Source organism: Taeniopygia guttata, chromosome 23 (assembly GCF_048771995.1).
Source record: "Taeniopygia guttata chromosome 23, bTaeGut7.mat, whole genome shotgun sequence".
Lineage (NCBI taxonomy): Eukaryota > Metazoa > Chordata > Aves > Passeriformes > Estrildidae > Taeniopygia > Taeniopygia guttata.
Window position 1 is genome coordinate 2,744,480 of NC_133048.1, and position 18,961 is coordinate 2,763,440.

General features: G+C 55.6%; 1 protein-coding gene across 23 annotated transcripts in view; it reads left to right on the top strand.

Moving 5' to 3' along the window:
- Nucleotides 1-18,961, top strand: part of MACF1 (microtubule actin crosslinking factor 1) — a 141,024-nt gene that overhangs the window by 84,355 nt on the left and 37,708 nt on the right. For all 23 annotated transcript variants that reach the window (XM_072917952.1, XM_072917946.1, XM_072917953.1 and 20 more), the window contains 4 exons: nucleotides 131-260; nucleotides 1,040-1,239; nucleotides 1,928-2,423; nucleotides 2,979-4,450. In XM_072917952.1, coding sequence (XP_072774053.1) covers nucleotides 131-260; nucleotides 1,040-1,239; nucleotides 1,928-2,423; nucleotides 2,979-4,450 — 2,298 coding nt within the window. The remainder of the gene's footprint in view (nucleotides 1-130; nucleotides 261-1,039; nucleotides 1,240-1,927; nucleotides 2,424-2,978; nucleotides 4,451-18,961) is intronic.

Genomic DNA, 18,961 nt, shown 5'->3' on the forward strand with positions numbered 1-18,961 from the left:
AAATGATTTAACTACAGAGCAAAGAACAGAAATTAGAAATTATCCAGCTCCAGCTTGTAGGTGCAGCTTCATTCCTACTCAGTGATTCTTCTGCCCTGTATCTGAGGAAGTTAAAATCATTCTTTTTCAGGCATTTCTGGCTGAATTGGAACAGAATTCTGGGAAGATCCAGAAGGTAAAGGAAGCACTTTCTGGCTTGCTGGAGAAATATCCAGATTCCCCAGAAGCAGCAAACTGGAAGAAGATGCAGGAAGACCTGAGTAAGTGCCTGAAGCATTAATGAGGCTTCTGTCTCCAAACATCACGTTAGACGTGGTTCAGGAGTGTGGGGCGATCCCAAAGTCACGCTAGAGCAGAGTCACTTCTAATTAAAATTCAGTAAATAGCAAACCTATCTCTGAGCTGTCTGGTGTGGAAGGTGTTCCTGAGATGAACAGTGTCGTGATTAGTGAAATCTCTGTGATGGATGTGGATTTTAAAGGATTGCCTCCTTAAATTGCTTCTTAAAAAAAAAAATGGGTGTGGGGAGGGAAATGTGTTAGTGGCACAGGTTGATTGTTTTGATTAAAAGCTTCACTGCTTGATATAAAAATCTAGTCATTAGTGAGGCTACCCTAGGTAATTAGGTGTTGACTAAACAAGGCTGTGTGTTCAAAAAGAATCCCGGAGATTCCCTTCTTTGAAGTGGCAGGAACGTGTTGACTCCATCCCAGGAGATCCGAGTGTGCCGTGTGAGGATGGGTACCCGTGCGAGTACCCTCATTTATCGGGCCAGGAATGTGAGGTGGCTCACCCAAGGTGATGGCAGCAGTGACTAGAGCACAGAAATCCTGCTTGCAAGGTTTTCTCCTAGGAGCTTCCACACCATATGGCTGCTAAATTTGGGTAATGGCTCCTTAGATGGGGAGTGGACAGAGCCACGCTAAGTTTTATTGAAAAACAGAGATTTCCCATTGGGAAAACCACGAGGAGGGGAAAACAACCTTGGTGATGGAGAGGTGGGCTGGCCAGGAGCTTGACCACAGAGGTTGTGCTCCAGATTGCAGGTGGGAGAGGGCCAGCCAGGCCACGGCCGCGCGGCAGCAGAAGCTGGAGGAGTCGGCGAGCCAGCTGGCCACCTTCCAGGCCACCGAGGCCCAGCTGCGGCCCTGGCTGATGGAGAAGGAGCTGATGATGAGTGTGCTGGGCCCCCTCTCCATCGACCCCAACATGCTGAACGCTCAGAAGCAGCAGGTGCAGGTGAGAGGGGTTTGTGCCTCCGTGGTGGGCGCGGGATGGAGGAGAGGGTCTCGCCCAGGAGGGAGGGGGGAGGTTGTGGGTGTCTTGTGAGCGCTCGGACGTGCAGTGAGTGTTCAGAGACCTCATGGCTCCTCTTCCAAGTCCTCCAAACCCCGCTGAGCCCAAACCGCTGTGAGTAACCTGAAAAGGGTGCAGTGCTGAGCTGCCTTCCTGCGCTGGGTTGACTCAGCAGTGAATCACTTGGCCCCTCTTGGAGAGTGGAATTGATTTAAACAAGGCCTGTGCTGATGCTCTGCAGGACTTGCTAATGTTGCCCCTCTGCCTGCCAGCCTGACCTTCCATTCCTCCTGCTTCCAAATCCTAACATGGCTGTAACCAGCCACATCATGGAGCAAAAAAAACCCCAGTGGAGATAATTAGATTTCATCTCATCTCAGTGGTTTATGCTACATTACAAGACAAATAAGAGAGACAGCAAAGTCCTGGAGTCGCAGACCCCTCCCAGCTTTTTCACTCCCAAGGTCACAGTAGATCCTGAGCTACCCAGCCCAACTGCTGTCCCACCCCAGGGCCTATTCCTGCTGGTTCCATGGGCTGGATAAAGCCCCTGGAGGTCTGGTTTGTTTTGACTGTGTGTACTCGGAGCTGTCAGTTTTATGCAAACATTTTTATGTTATTTCTGTTCCAGTTTATGCTGAAGGAATTCGAAGCTCGCCGACAACAGCACGAGCAGCTCAACCAGGCAGCTCAGAGCATCCTGACTGGCCCGGGAGATGTTTCTCCATCCACCAGCCAGGTGCGGGATGAGCTCCAAGGGGTCAACCAGAAATGGTCCGAGCTCACCGAGCGCCTCAACTCCCGCTCCAGCCAGATCGACCAAGCCATAGTAAAGAGCACCCAGTACCAGGAGCTTCTCCAGGGCCTCTCAGAGAAGGTGAAGGCTGTTGGGCAGCGCCTGAGCAGCCAGTCAGCCATCAGCACCCAGCCTGATGCTGTCAAACAGCAGCTGGAGGAGACCAGTGAGATCCGCTCGGACCTGGAGCAGCTGGAAGAGGAGATCTCGGAGGCTCAGACCCTCTGTGATGACCTCTCCGTCCTGATTGGGGAGCAGTACCTCAAAGATGAGCTGAGGAAACGTCTGGAGACGGTGGCACTTCCCCTCAAAGGGTTGGAGGATCTGGCAGGTGAGATGGAGGAGTTGCTTAAGATGTTAGGATGTCAAGCTGCACCCCTGCTCTTTGCTAAAAGGCTCTCCCACCACTGGGTTTATGAAAATAAACAGGGAAGCGCCATTTATCACTTTTTAGGGTTCTTCTTGCTTGTTTTATGTGACACCAAACATGGGAGAGTTCCCACTCCAGAAATACCTGAGCCTGGAGAGGGAGCAGAGGTGTTTAGCCCCACTCACATGACTCTTCACCAAGCAGGGTGGCACATGCTTGGGAAACAAACCAGGTTCCTAAATTCAGTGGCCACCCTCTGGTCTTGGGATGATCTTCTGGTCTCTGAGAGGTTACATTTAGAGACTGGTAAGAAGAGCTGAGACTTCTGCATTGCCACTGCCTCTTACTACTTAAAAAATTTATGAATCAATGAGCAAAAAGGGCTGGTGATGCAATGGAAAGCTCCTTCCTGTTAATCAAAACACAGTTGGTGCATCTGAGATGATTTTAAATAATTGCACTTCGCTTATTTGATTTGAGCTTAATTGTCGCCTTCTAATCTTATTGCCGTTCCAGCCGACCGGATGAACCGACTGCAGACTGCGCTCGCCAGCTCCCAGCAGTTCCAGCACATGTTTGATGAACTCAGGACCTGGCTGGATGACAAAAGGTGCCAGCAAGCCCAGAGCCAACCCATCTCTGCTAAACTGGAGAGGCTGCAGAGCCAAATCCAGGAGCAAGAAGAGTTCCAGAAGAGCCTCAACCAACACAGCGGCTCCTACGAGATGATTGTGGCCGAGGGAGAATCTTTGCTGCTTTCAGTCCAGCCTGGGGAGGAGAAGACCACTCTGCAGAACCAGCTGGTCAGCCTGAAAACACACTGGGAGGAGCTCAGCAAACAGGCTGCTGACAGGCACTCCAAGCTCAAGGACTGCTTGCAGAAAGCTCAGAAGTACCAGCGGCACGCGGACGATCTCCTGCCCTGGGTGGAGGACTGCAAGGCGAGGATGGTGGAGCTGGAGGTAACCCTGGATCCAGTGCAGCTGGAGGCCACTCTCCTGAGGTCCAAGGCCATGCTGAGTGACGTGGAGAAGCGCCGGTCCCTGCTGGAGATGCTCAACAGTGCTGCTGACATCCTGACTGACGCTTCCCAGACGGACGAGGATGACATCCGGGATGAGAAGGCCAGCATCAACCAGAAGATGGATGCCATCACAGAAGAGCTGCAGACCAAGACTGGCTCCATTGAAGAAATGTCCCAGAGGCTCAAGGAGTTCCAGGAGAGCTTCAAGAACATCGAGAAGAAGCTGGAAGGGGCCAAGCACCAGCTGGAGATCTACGATGCCCTCGGGCCGCAAGCCTGCAGCAACAAGAATTTGGAGAAGCTCAGGGCACAGCAGGAAGTGCTGCAGACCCTGGAGCCACAAGTGGAGTATCTGAAAAACCTCACTCAAGGTCTGGTAGAAGATGCTCCGGCTGGATCCGACTGCTCCCAGCTCTTAAGCCAAGCTGAGGTGGCTCAGCAGGACTTCAAGGCTGTGAAGCAGAAAGTCAACGATTGCTGTGCTCTCATGGAAAACAAGCTGGAAGGGATCGGCCAGTTCAACAGCAGGGTCAGGGAGATGTTCTCCCAGCTGGCGGATCTGGATGATGAGCTGGACAGCATGGGCCCCATCGGCAGGGACTCGGACAGCCTCCAGTCCCAGGCCGAGGACGTCCGCGCCTTCCTGGGCAAACTCCAGCGGCTGAAAAGCGACATCGAATCCTCCGAGAGCGAGTGCAGGAAGATGCTGGAGGACGAGGGCAGCCCCGACCTGCTGGGGCTGAAGCGGGAGTTGGAGACGCTGAACAAGCAGTGCAGCAAGCTGACAGAGAGGGGCAGGAGCCGGCAGGAGCAGGTGGAGACCACCCTGTCCCGCGTCGAGGACTTCTACAGCCGCCTGAAGGAGCTGAGCCGCATGACCGCGGCGGCCGAGGAGCACGAGGCCTTGCAGTGGGTGGTGGGGACAGAGGTGGAAACCATCAACCAGCAGCTGGCAGACTTCAAGGTAAGCTTGATTCCATGATGGTTTTGTTTTGTTGGTTTTTTTTTGGTTTTTTTTTTTGAAGTGGTTTTTGGCGTTGTGGGTTTTTTGTTTTTTTTTTTTTTGGTGGGCTTCAAGCCGTGGCGTCTCCGTTGTTTTTGTTGCTGTGATTGGGTCTGCACTGAAACGTCCTTGCTCTGGAGGATGTGAGATCCTGCTGGTGGACTTGCTAGTCTGTGGTGAAAAGGTGTGGAAAGATGATGGGATTGGCAGGAAAATCCCTGTTCTCCTGGTGATGTGTGATGTTGGCATGCCAGCACCTCGTGGGCTGGTAGAGGTGGGTGGCATTTAGATTTTGGGGGAGGAAGGGAGGGGTTTGAGTCCACTTGAGCTGTGAATTTGCACTGTTTGAGAGTCTAGTTCACATCAGATTATCCTGTAGGTCTGGCTCTGCCTGGCCCACTGTTCCTGTTTGTTGTTCACTCCATCTGGGTCACACATTACACCCATTTTGGGATCCTTGGGTATAAAAAGAGCCACAGATAAACTGTGAGACAAGGAAATAAAACCAAGGTGAAATTTTATGTGGCTGTTCACATTTCCAGCAAGGAGCTGATGGAGACCATCAAGACTTGCATGAAGCACTGAGAGAGGGAAGAGTTGAAGTGTGTTTGATATATTTCTGTACAGTATTATGCTGGTGGGTCATGCTGTTACACTACATTAATTACATTAACACGGCTTAGAAATTCTCTTGCTGTGAAACTTCTATTCCTGATGTGCTCAGGAGCTGATGATTGGGCTGATTTACATCTGGCTGCTTGTTTCCTGGTGTTAATGGGAGGGTGGGAGGGAGAGGCAGTTTTACAGCCATTTACTTTTCATCTCATGGCTAATTGATCCCGTTCCACCATTTGAGCAGTTCTGTGAAACCTTCACCAGGACAAGGGGTTTCTGGTTTGGGGTTTGCCTGTCCAAAGAAAAAAGAGCAGAAGTGTATTTATGGGGCAAATTCAACCTCACCTGATGGTGTTGCTTGTGTTGGGCAGTTTGCTTTGAGCTGATGTCAACGGGAAGGATTTAAATTCATCATTAAACACCACCGAGTCACTTGGAACAAACATACCCAAAAAAGAGGTTTTAGTCCTTAAAATCAGTGAACCTTTCCTGCAGAACACGGGATTATGCCTGGCTGAGCAGCTCTCATTAGGAACGATGACAAAACCCAGATTGGGCAGGAACAGCTTAACCCACCGTGGGGTTTGCACGTGGTCCACAGCTCAGTGACCTTGAGGATGACCCCTTAAGGCATGGGGGACCTGGGCCGAGGGGGTTTGGGGGCCTGAGGTGTCCTTACCAAGAGTCATTCCCTGCCCATCGAGGCCACGTGGAGCAGTTGGGGCCTTTGTGGGTGGGGAAGTGAAAGTTGCAGCCGTGGTGAGAAGGTTTGGCTGTGTAATGGCTGGGAATGAAATGGGGGAGAAGCACGAGTGGAGGATGGAGCAATGGTGGTTGCAGCAGCATTCCTTCTCTCCTCCTTTCCTCCGCTCATCCCGTGCACGGCTCATCCCCAGGGATTTTTACACAAATCCTAAAGGTTGCAGGGCTGATCTTGGCAAAGCTTCACCTTCTGCTCCTACCTAAGGGGAACACAATCCCAGAGCCTGATCTGTACATGGAAGGGCATCAGCAGGGCCTGGAGGGAGGCTGTGGAAAAGTCTGGCTCGTGCTCTGAGGGGAGCTCGGGGGGCTTCTCTTGCTTTGATTTCCCAACAAATTCTCTCTCTAGCACAACATCACAACTCTTGCCCTCCTTGGATTGCAAACCAGGGGCGTGCCCGGAGTGTCCTGGTGGAGCAGAGGAGCTGCTGATGCTGGCAGTGCCTCGGGGTGAGGGATGGGGTGATGGGGCCTCTCCGGGAGCGGTCGCGCTCCGTCTCTCCAGAAGGATCAAATGCAGGCAGATATTATGTCTTAAGGCATTAATTTTAATGAACATCTGTGTAAATGAGATGCAAATTAGGCATGGCCCCGGGGGCTCCAGGCAAGTTGCCAATAGAGCCCTGACAAAGGTGGGCACTTCTGGACTCATTGTGTCCAGATTTTAATAAAGAAGATACATTGAAGGCTCTGGTGGAGGCTGGGAACGGATGACTTTGGAAGCAGCTCATATTTGAAGCTTCCCATGTATTTTTCTTTTCCCTTTTCTTTCCCCAAAAGGCCACAACCTCCTTAACTTTTGGAAAGCTGCCATTTGTGCATTTCCTCTCTATCCCCCCAGCCCCTTTCCCAGGTCACAGAGGGACTAATCCTGGCTTTGGGATGGATGAGCCCTCTCCTGCTGTAAGTTTTCCTCCTGGCCGGGTTCCTATGAGGCAGGAGGCTGGGAAGCAGCTGTCGGATCATGCTCAGGGGGAAGCTTTGTTTGCAGGAGGGGTTTTGCTTCAGTGAGCGGATGCGATTTTGGGGACTGGTCCTCACCAGCTCCCATCAGGAGCCAGGACAGCGATCCAGGGTGGAGCTGGAGTTCTGGGAGTGTGGGAAAACCAGGCTGGGACTGGTTGGTTGTAGCAGGGTTGTAAGAAAACCCATCTGGAGGAGACTTCAAGGGGTCATCGAATTCAGCCCTGAGTTTTCTGGTGAGAGCAAGTGCAGCTGAAAGGCATTTCTGTGGTTTGGAGCCTGTGCTTATATGGACATCCTGATGGATCGCTTCAGATCCAGCTGTGCCACAGAAGAAATAACATGGGTTTAGCTCATGTTAAGCTGTCAGAGCAAAGGAACCTCATCTTTAACTCCTGATCTCCAGCAGGAGTTTAACCCAAGTGGCTCACGTTCCTTTGCTGCTTCTCTGAGGAGCCTCTGTTTTGTGAAAAAAGGTGCTAAAAGTCAGGAGAATCTTTGTGCTGAGCTTCACACGGCCAAGTTGGGCTCTTCAGCACGAGGGACAAGTGCCAGGCACCAGCAAGAGCTGCTCGTAGGAGTTTCCAGGCTGGGACACTTCTTCCCCCTCCACTGTCTCTGCTGTCAGCTCAGGTTTCTCAAAGCTTACACTAATATTAAATTTTAATGACGGAATCAAATGAGCTACAGTTGAGATGTTTCTAAACATAACAGCTCTGTGGATTCAGTTTGGCAAACAGCAGAATTCCCCAGGGAAATGATTCCCCAGGTACAGATGAGATGGGGGGGTCACTCACATGGAGGCATAGGGGGTTTCTGCATTGCTTTGTCTCCATCATCAGCAACCCCTGACCAGCTGGAAGACCCTGAGTGAGAACTTTTCACCCCAAAAATGGTGAAACTAATGGGGTGAAGCTTGTGCTGCTCAGTGCAAGTGGCTCATCCTCCTTGACATGCTGAAGGAGCAGAGGTGAGGTTTGCTGGTTGGGAGCAGAGGTGCCAGAATGCCCCAGGCATGGGCTCGTCCTGTCTGGCCAAAGAGCAGCCACCAAATTCTTGGGTGTTTTGGGGAGACATCTGTGCTGGGGTAGCTCAGCCTCCTGGCTAAGCAAGCTTAAGCTTGGCTTTTGTTTATCTTTTACACAGTGGATTTTGAACTTGGGTTTCAAAGCGTGGCTTGTGCTTGGCGTTGGCAGTTCTGAACTGGGACCCTCTTTGATTCACGGTGTTGATTTTGGAGAAACTCTTAACGTTGTCACATTTCACCTACAAAATTCACAGCATTAAGGCTCAGCCCTGGGTCAGCTGGCAGGGATTTTTGGGCTGTCTGCCTTGCAGTGCTCAGGAGTGATGGATCCTGGTGCCTCCCCAGTCGTGGAATCATGGAATGGTTTGGGTGAGAAGGGGCAGGGACACCTTCCACTCTCCCAGCTTGCTCCAAGCTCTGTCCAACTTGTCCTTGATCTCTTCCAGGGATGAGGCAGCCACAGCTTCTGTGGGCATTTCCTCCAGGAAGAATCTCAGCTGTATCGTGCCAGGGTGCTCTGCTTTGCTGGGGGACACTTTGTCCCCGTGAGGAGGAAGATGAGAGCAGGATCAACCCCGCGTTCCTTCCGAGCTGTGCTCAACAGCCAGGAGGGATTCCTGCAAGAATCCGGGGAGCTTCCCCCAAAACGAAACCCAAGGGGGGAAAAAAAGCATCAAACTTGACACAACCAAAGGTCGCCGTCACTTTGGGGTGGGTGCAGCTGCAGTTGGCTGAGGGGGGGACACCTGGTGAGGTGTCTGTGTGTGGCTGGTGGCTCCTGTTGTCACCACAGCTGAGCTCGGTGGCGCTGGGGCACGGCGCAGGAATGCGGCGAGCCAGGACCTGCCCAGCTGGCACCGCCGGGCTGTTTGTCCCAGAGTTAATTCAACCCCACCCTGGAGAGCAGGGAGGAGCAGGAGAGGGTCTCCTGCATCCAGCCTTCGCTGGGTGATGGCTTTGCCAAGAGGTGGGATTTTGGGATCCCGCCTCTCCTCCTGGCATTTTTGGGGAGTTTTTTGGAGTTGTTCAATGCAGTGAACGAATAAAGGTTTAATGCTGGATGATGAAGGGAGGGGAGGGAGAATCCCTAGACAGCAATAACTGAAGCCTCACTGCTTTATTTTAGAGTAGGTCAGGTCAGCCAGGGCCTGCACAGCCGTTGTGCCTCCAGCACCCTCTTTGTCTGCTTCAATTAAATAAAAAAAAAAAAAAAAATCAGGAAAGAAATCCTGGGAATGGTGATGCACTGAGTGAGGCCCAAACCAGAATTACTCATCTGGCCATTGCAATGCTGCTGTCTGACCTTGCTCCTGGGACAAGGCAGCACTTAGGAGCCCACACTGGCTCCTGTGCCCTCCTCTGTCCCCAGTTCCTGCCTGGGGGATGTCAGCTTCTCTCAGCACTTCCTTTATGACTCCTAATTCCCCCAACCTTTCTACCACCGGTGCCTGTACCCAGTGCCTGTGTCCCTGGGTTTCTCCCAGGTGTCACTGCCTGAGGGTGATGGTTTTGGAGAGGGGATTGCCACTGCTGTGACCTCCTAAGCCACTGATGTCAGAGGCAGGGAGGGATGGGACGGGGACTGCCCAGCATCCTGCAGTGTTTTTCATCGAGGATATTTTGCAGGAGGATCAGAGTTTGGGTTTCTCCCCAGAGGTTTTAGCCCATTTAGGTTTGATGCTTGTGGTCCCTGGGTACACAAGGGGCATTTTGTGACCTTCCTTTGTAGGGTGATCTTGAGTGATTTTGTGGTTCTCCGTGGGACTCTTAGCTCTGCTCCTGCCGCTGCAGAGCTTCTCTTGAAAATCAGAGAATGGTTTGGGTTGGAAGGGACCTTAAAGATCACCTCATTCCAACCCTCCTAAGGAGGGTGGGCAGAGAGGAAAAGCAGCATCCCATTTTGGGATTGAGGGGCTGGACTGGAGGGCAGGAGTGACTCCATGTGCTGATGTCACAAGGTATTGACACTCGAAGCCTTAATTTCTGGAGGCAGCAGGACAAGAGTGATCCTTAGCCAGGACAAGTGGTCACACAGGCCATGCCCCAGCACCCAGCCCATGCCTTGGGGGTGGCTTTTTTGGGCACTCCACACCCCATCAAACAGCCGAAGCCCCGGCGGGTGGGCGAGGGGAGGTGGGTTTCTGAGAATGGGATGTGGCAGGGAAGGGACACTCTGCCACTTGCTGTGCCCCAGCCTGGCCCGGGGTATTTTTAACCCTTGTGTGCCCCCGGAGGAATGCGTGAGGCTCCCGACAGTCGTGGGGCTGGGAGCAGCTGGGTGGGACCGGGCTGGGAGTGGGGACGGTGTCTTCTCGTTGAACGCTTTCCAGACCTACTTAAAGTATCTCTGGCTTGTATTTTCAGCATCAGCAGCACACGCAGAAATGCCTCCTCTCTGACAGCTGTTAAGCTGCCTTAAAGGCACCATCTCCCCTCGTTGGGAAGGGGATGATAAATGGGGGTGATAAGAAGGGCTGTGCTGGGTGACAGGGCTGTCACCGGGCCTGGCTGGGGAGAGTGGCCCAAGCTGCAGAGCCCTGCTGGGGCTGGGTGCATTTCTAACCTGGCAGTCTTGTGCTTGCCCAGGAGTTTGAGTGGCCCTGGCAGCCTCCTCACTCCTTGGGAGTAAATTTTAGCAGTGAGGGAAGAGCAAAGGTACCCCTGGAGCTCCTCCTTCCCAGAGGGCATGCTGCTGGTGTGCTGGTTCATCAGCAAACCACGGGTGGGCTTTGACCTTGACGTGTCAGCAGAGGCTTCCCTGATCTTGAGAACAAGAGCAAATTAAGCCAAGAGTTGCTGAGATCGACCAAATCGTAGCTTTTTTTTTTTTTTTTTTTTTTTTTTCCTCCTCCTTTCCTTTTCTTTTCTTGACTGTGAAACAATCGGGCTGTGATCAAATGGTGCCTTTCAGGAGCTCCCTTGGGTCAGTGCTCCAAAAGCCACCCACTTGCAGATGCTTTGGTGACCCTGCCAGGTCCCAGCCGAGGGAGGTGGCCGGAGGAATGTCCTCTCTCGTTAGCTGCTGGTGATGACACTTCACAGCGTTTCCAGGAGAGACTAAAAATACCAGCTTTGCATAAGACCAGGAGAGCTGAGGATCCGAGGGAGGAGGAGATGGGAAGCTTTTTGTCTGCAAGGGCTGAGCAGAGGAGGGAGAGGAGCCTGGTCCTGGCAGGATGCAGCCGTGGAGGGGGGATCTGTGGGGACATTGCCATCAGCCACAGCATCCAAGCCAGGCTTGGGAAGGGAGGGACTGTGGCCACTGGGTCTGGAGCAAGCAGGGAAGGACTCGGGCTTGGATTAGTCACTGCAGCCTTTCAAGAACAATTGCCAATTCTCCTGCTGAAGGAGTGGTTTAGATGTCTCCCATCCAGAGGATTCTCAGGATGATAGCACACTTACCTCACTTCCTAAAGAGCCTCAGAACAGCTCCTTGCTCACCCCATCCCTGTTGTCCCCCTCTGCTCTGGGGAGCAGCTTCTGCAGTTTGTGGGCTGTGGGGTGGCAGTGGGATGCCCGGAGAGCTCAGGGTGCTTCAATTTGCGGGGAAACAGAGCAGCTGAGGACAAAAATGGGCATTTCAGCAGCTTTCACCTCCTGGCCACGAGGGCCCTGGCACGGGGCTCTACCCTTGTCTCACAGTCCCATCTCAGGGAGTTTTTGGGCGCTCTGGGGGTTCCGTGGGAACGCTGAGTGCCGTGGGGCTGTGCCTGAGCTCTGCTGTAACACGTGGGCTCCAGGCTTCGTTCTGGAGAATTATTTATACCAACATCTATATTAGCTGCCTTGCAGGGAAAGCGCTGCAGCGCAGCTCCTGCACTCTTGGAAGAGCAAAATTAATTTAATTTTTTTTTTTTTTTAACATACCGCTCACTGCAGCTGTGCATCCAAAGTGCAAGACCTTTCTCTGGGAGTTTGGATTTTAACCTCTTCCTAAAACTTTCCCCGTGGAGGTGCAGACCCCCATGGAGCCTGCCGAGGTTTCCTCCTACAGCCCTGTGGAGGAGAGTCCTGAAGGAACAGGCTCCGGGTTCCAAATGGCTGATTTAAAGATGTGCTGGCTCCCTGCATCCCGAGCAGCTGTAGCCTTTGAAGAGGGATTGAGTGGTGGCAGAGCTCTGATGTGAGGTTGGTTTGAAGTCAGCTGTGAGCCAAAGGGATCAGGGAGCACCCAGGGCAGCACAGCGGGCTGGGAATAGCCCCAGTGCCCCTGCCCGGATCAGGAGCTGGAATGGCAATCACAAAGATTTTGGAAAAGGAAAGAGTTAGGAGGAGAGCAAGAGGGAAAGAAAGAAGTCTCTCTGACCTTCTGACAAACACAGCAAAGGCTTTAAAAAAACATGAATCCTCTGCTAAAAATCCCAGCGCAACCTAAAGCGCCGTTTCTAAGGGAGATTTTGTGTGTGCTTGATTTGGCTTTGTGCTTTTATTGCAGTGTCTGAGGGAGGGTGGAATGCGCCCTCAGTCCTTCTGCTGGGCTGCAGGCACTTGGGGTTATCCACTCTGCCTTGCTTGGACATGGCACAGTGTCCCAGCCCAGGGGTGGCACTCGTGGAGTCACATTTGAGGGACACAGTGACCCACACGATGTCAGACACGGGGAGCAGGTTGCCCAGAGAAGCTGTGGCTACCCCATCCCTCAAGGCCAGGCTGGAGCAGCCTGGTCTAGTGGAAAGTGTCCCTGCTCAGAGCACAGAGTGGGACAAGATGAGTTTTCTTGTCCTTCCAACACAAACTATTCTATGATTTTGTGACATGGTCAGCAAGACCTGGACCTGCAGGGACAAAGCTCATAGTGCTAGGAGCTCTTCTCCACTCACCCACACTCCCAGGGCAGGAGGGCACAAAGGTGAAGTTTAAAGAAGCTTTGAGGGTGAAAAAACCCCTTGGTTGCACCCTGATCTCATAAATGACCCATCCACAGAGATTTTGAGCTGCCTCTGGGCTCTCTTGCTCATCACATAACGCAGGTCCCTCGCTTCCAGCTGCTGAGATGCATTAAAAGAAAGCTAAAAATACACTGGTTTCCAAAGAGTGCTGTGCCATGTAAACAGTGGTGGCAGAGGTGGCAGGATGTAGCACAGCCATAAACAGGGTGACATCAGCCCGTGACAGGGACAGCGCGTGTCCCCAGGCACCAGGGCCAGTGGCCATGTGAGGAAAGCTTGAAACCAGCAGGTTCAGGAGACAAATGGGGATGGTCCTGCTTGGAGAAGGTCTTGGAAAGCCTCTGGGTGGGTTTTAGCTGAGGGTGTTAAATCTGCAGGACGTGGCCTGGGGTGGGTGCAGGTCTGGGTTGGGTGACAGGAGCTGTTTGGGGACTGAGCAAAAGCCAAGTGAGGGGTCTTGGTGATCACTTGGAAACACCAGAAAGGACAAAAATCAGGCAGGACCTTCATGTCCTTCCAATCCACCCCTTGCACCGACACAAAGCTCGAGCAAAGCCCTGACCTTGCAATTCCCAGCACTGTTTGGCTCCTGTCCCCATCGCTGGAGTGGCACTTGGAGGCTTAAAGCCGTGATTTGAGGAACCTGCACAAGCTGTGGCCGGGATTTGGGCCGAGAACAGCAGGTTTCCAACTGGCTGCCCAATATTTCCCTAATGGCTTTAGAAATTGGTGGTGGTGGGGGAATGTGTCGGAGGAAGACTCGGCTCGCTCCTGGCGCGTGATTCGGTGAGGAAATGGGAAAAGAATTTCTGGCTGTGAAACGGGGTAGCTCCACGTCGAGAGAGAGAGAGAGAGAGAGAAAAAGAGAAAGAGAGGGATCGTTCCTTCTTCCAGTGGAACAAAAAAGCCTCCTCGCCCCAGCCCGGATGCCTGGGATTCCTGGCGGAGGGGCCCCGGAGCGGAGCGGTAACGGTGCAGCTCCACCAGCTCCGGGCCAAGGTGGTAGCGAGGAGCTGGGCCGGCGTTTTTTGGCACGGCACCGTTGTCCTCTTGTTGTTTCAGCTGCTCTGGATTAAGAGCAGGGACCGGGAGCAGCGGTGTCCCCCGCCAAAGGGGAAAAATCCAGGCGTTGGGACACTCCGGCAGTGTTGGCAGCTGGAGGAGGCTGGAGGGATGAATGAATGTCCGGCTGTCTGTCCTGGGGGGATGTGGAGGGGACGAGCCCTGGATGGGCAGAGGGGCTCCCTGCGGGATGTTTGGAATCCCACCGTCCCCCCCAGATCCCCACTCCCTCCCCACCTCCCGCTCTTTTCCTTGGTTGTATTTGATGGTGGGAAAAAAGGGGTTCCGAAGGTTTCCCACTGTGCAAAAATCTCCATCTGAGGAGCACTTCGGGTTATTTAATGGGCAATTTCCCCCGAACCCTCCCCTTCCATAAAACATCCGTTCCCATCTCTCCAAAGCAAAACAAAGCTTCGGGAATGCGGTGCTGGAGCTGCTGCATGTGCAGTTGGTGCCGGGACGTGGGGATGCAGGGCCTGAGAGTTTGGGGATGTGGGAGCTGGGCTCCCACCACACCATACCATGACTTTGGCAAAAGCCTCAGTGTTTTCAGGATGGCAGTGCATCAAAAAAATATTCGGGATTTCATCTTCTTTTGGCTGTGGCTCACCATGGCCAGGTGGGAAGGCTTTTGGTGAAGCTGTGGCACAGCAAGGCACAGACCGAGATCTGATTCTCCCGGTGTTGGTGCTTTTGGAGCGCAATGCTGCACGTTATTCTGTATTAAACACCTTGTATTTTTATCCCGATGCCATAATTCATCCCAAAGTAGCAGGCCGGGTGGCTGGTGGGGCGGGTTGTTGCCTGGAGATGCGTGGAGGCTGTTCCCAACCCTCCTGTTTTCTCTCCCAAGTCTGTGACTTCCCTCAGCATCACTTCGCAGCGGTGATTCACGCGCCCGGGCTGCCTCCCTCCCCACTTCCAATGTTCCCCATCTCTTAAACCCAAGGGTTTTGGGGGAGGAAAAGAGGGTGACAGGACTCAGGATGGGAGGAGCAGGATGCTACCCAAGAGCTGGGGCTATAAAAATCATGATTTTTAGGAAAAGAGCCTGCAGTGGTTGAGGGGAACGGTAACAAGTTGCGGGTGGCTTTTTGGCAGAGCGATGGGGGAAGGCAACACTGGTACTTCGGGGGTGTTTCGGGTGCGTTTCTCCGGTGAATTCGCAACTCGGTTCATTGTGCGAGGAGCAGGGACACCCGACGTGTGTGTGGCAGGGGGTCGCCATCTCCCTGGCAGCGCGAGCAGCGGACAAAGAGCCGGGGGAGCGGGGCCGGTGGCGGTGGGAGCCGGAGCCGGAGCCGCCGCCGAGCCAGGGCGTTGCTGCTCTTTGTCGGGGGCTGCCGCCTCCCCCCGGAGGAGGGGCCATCCCCGGCGGGGCGGGCGGGGACCACCCCCGCGCTGCCACCGGGCATCCCCCCGGTTCCCAGCCGGGTCGCGCTCCGGTCCCCCCCTCCCCGGGGCCGGTGTGGGGGGGTCGGTGCGGGGAGGGTGCGGGAGGCACGGCGGCGCTCGGGGCTGGAAGGGGCGGCCCCGGCGCTGCCGCTCCGCCCCGCGGCGCCGCCCCCGCGTCCCCCCGCCCTCCGCCGGGGCTGGAGCTCCGCGGGAGCCGGTGCTGGCGGCGGCGGCGGGGCCGGGGCGTGCGGCGGCCTGCGCGGCTCGGCCTTTTGTTCCGCCGGCGGGAAGGAGAGCGGCGGCCGGGAGCAGGAGGAGGACGAGGAGGAGCAGCAGGAGGAGGAGGAGGAGGAGGAAGGCAGCGGCCATGCATCCCGCCGCGCCGGCCGGGGGCTGCCCGCGGGGGCGGCGCGGAGCCCCCCGCCCCCGGCCCGGCCGCTGAGCCGCGCACAAAAGGGGCGAGAGCGGCGGGGAAGGGGAACGGGAAGGCGGCCCCGGGGTTTGTGTGTGTGTGTGTGTGTATCTGCCCGCCCCGTTCCCAGCCCCGGTACGCCCCGCATCGCCGCCGGTACCGGCCCCGCGCCCGCCCCGCCATGGCCGGGCCGCCCGGTGGCGCGGAGCCGCCGCAGCCCGACACCGGCCGCCGGGAAAGTTAGTGCGAGCGGGGCCGGCAGCAGCAGCAGGAGGAGGAGGAGGAAGAAGAAGAAGAAGCAGCAGCAGCAGCGGCAACAGCCGCCTCCAGCCGCGGCTGCTCCCCGTCCCCCCCGTCGGCTCCCGGAGGCAACTCAGGGGATTCCATCCCGCTCCGTCCCTTTGCCATTTTTGGATGCGTTTTATAGCCAATTTTTTTTTTTTTTTATCCTGGGGAGAAAGCGAAAAAAAAAAAAAAAAGCGAAGACCAAGCAGCCTTCCTCCGCCGCTGGGCTCCGCGGCCGTGCCGCCACCGCCACGCACCCACCGGCTGGATTTTGGGGGTTCCGGCACTGCCGGTGACACCGGGCGAGGTGACGGCAGCGACAATGCCATCATGTTTTTGAGACAGGAAACCTCCGAGTTTGCCCTGAATGAAGAACTTCCTGTGTTTAAAGTTGTACGAATATCCGCTGACAAGCTCGGTTCAAATGAAAACACGAGAGTCGGGGGGAGAGGCTAATTCGGACCAGCTGGACTTCCACGGCGCTCGGGGCTGGGCAGAGAACGCGCGGAACCGCTCGCCACTGCCAGCCGGGAGCGGCCGGGACAAGCCGTGCCTTTGTTAGTAAAGAAGGACGGACGGGATAATTTAAGAGCTTCAAACTCTTCCGCCCTTTTTGTCGCAAACCGCTTGGAATATTTTCCCGGAGCTGTTGGATTTTGGATGATCCGCTGATGGATGGGGTTTTCTAGGGGGGCCGCGGGAACGAGATGGGTTGTTTCACCGCTCGGGACTGCCGGTCGGGCTGCTGAGCCGGCGCGGTGCTGCCGGTCCCCCTTGCCATCCCCGTAAGTGTCACTTTGGGATTCGAGGCTGCCCCGGCGGGTTTGGGACCTGCTGGCCGTGTGATGCTTCCTGCCGTGGCGGGCGAAAGGTTGCCGGCGTGGTTCCGTCATCCGTAAGGACGAGAGTATGGGCAAACCACTGAGCCGGCCAGACTGTTTACGGCAGAACCGCACTTGCCTGGGGAAGGGCGAGGATGAGGATGGTTATATAGAGGATTGCTACGTGCCCCAGAGATCGATATACGACACGATGAGAATTAACGAGCAGATCGATCAGGGATCGAAGCTCAACCAGCTCTCCAAGAGCACCCTGGGCAAGGGGGATGGCAGCACCATATCCAGCAACGGGACTCTGGGAGCTGCCAACGTCTTCGAGTCCAGGCCGCCGGAACCCAAAAAGTTGGATGAGCGAGTCATCTTTGACCAGCTGAAGCTCAGCAGCGACGTCTCCAAGCCGGCGCCGGCTCCGCCAAAGAGGCGACCGAACCCTGAGAAGAAGGAGAACGTCAACCGGCGCTCCTGGAAGTCCTTCATGCCGCCCAACTTCACCGAGTTTGCGGAAAGGATGGGGGCTTCGCTGAGCGAGGTGTCGGAGGCGGGTGCTTCCAACCCTTCCCTGCGGGATAAGCGGGATTCCAGTGCCATGCTCGCCGAGCAGCCGGGCCAGCCCGACCACGGCGAGCCCATGTCGGAGTCTCTCACCTTGGAGCACGTCTCCAAATCATCTGGCACGGCAGAGGCTCTGGTGGCCAAGCAGTTCAGCGTGGATGGCTATGGCGGTCCCCGGGACGAGCGCCAGGCCCTGCTGAACGCCGGTGACAGCCGTGCCAGGGACCTGGCCAGGGCCCGCCGGCTCCCCAGTGCCACCTGGCCACGAGCCAGGAAGAACTTCATCAGGGGGAACTTCAACGATGGGCACCAGGAGACCCTGGAGGCCTCCGAGTCGGACTCTACAGTGGAGAACGTCAACCTCTCTCCGTGCCTTAGTGAAGAGCTGCTGGATACGGGACTGGATATTCTCATCACCTCCAATCTCAGGGAGAAAACGGAGTCTGAGCTGAGATTTGAGGAGGACGAGCGCTGGGTGATGATGGAGGAGTGGGAGGAGGCGACGCTGTCAGAGAGAGGAAAGGCTGTTCTGGTGGCAGAGGAGAAGAGGAGCTGTTGCTTGGCAGATATTTCTGAAGAGAGGGAACAATCCACGGCTCCAGAGGATGGCTCTGCCCCCAGCCCGGGGCCCTCCCGGTCCTGCACGTCCCCTGGGGGTGGTGGCAGCGCGTGCTGCACGGAGGACGTGGCGGTGCAATGTGGGGTTGAGGACTTTGCTCCAGTTTTGGAGCGCTCAGCCAGCCCCACAGGCCCCGAGCTGTCCGACACGGACTCGGTGCAGATGTTCCTGGAGCTGGAAGAGCAGTGCCTGAATGAGGATGGGAGTGATGGAGCTGTCCCCAGCTGCCTGGAGATTCAGATGTCCCCAATGGACTCAGAGGGGCTGGACACCGATTCGGCCAAACTGGCCGGGTTGGTGGTTGAAGGGGGTCAGCACAGAGCCCCCTTGGATATCAGCGCCTCGGACTCTGCCGTTGTGTCGGATCTGGAGGACTTTGATGTCACCTGCAGCTCACAGGTGCTGAGCACGCTGGAGCCCTTGACAGAGCCCTTCTCAGAAAGGGACACCTTGGCTGTCACCCCGACGGACTCGGACGGAGGGGCCTCCCCCAGCCCCGTGGCCATGGCAGGGCTGGGGTCCCTCCTGGAGTGCTCCCCAGCGCCGGTGGGGGAGGTTGATCCTGACCCACTGGTGGACCCGGAGCTCGTGGCTGGTGGGATGCCGTGTCCTGGCACGGGGGCACATCCAGCTGCTGGGCTGGGGGGAGATGGATACCCCAGTGCTCCGGTGGGGTGGGGTGAAGATAACCAAGACTTGCTTCCCGAGGGGACCTGTCCTGGCCGAGTGTCCCCCTGCCAGCCCCCAGCTCCGGACACAGCGGTGGAGGAGCTGGGGTCCCCCCCACGGCACAGCCAGGCTGGCGTTGAGGCCATGGATCCGTTCAGGACCCGTCACCTGCTGCCTGGAAGGACTGAGGTCACCAACTGGGATGTCCCAGAACTGGTTTCTGAGGATGAAGCCACAGATTTGGGATCAGGGAGTGGAGCTGAGGGCTGGACTCATCCAGCAGGGAGTGGGGATGTTTGCTGTGGTTCTCTGCTGCCTTTCCACGCTGGCTCTGCATCAGAGCCAGGCTCCAAGGCTCTGACAACATTCCCGGTGCCTGATGA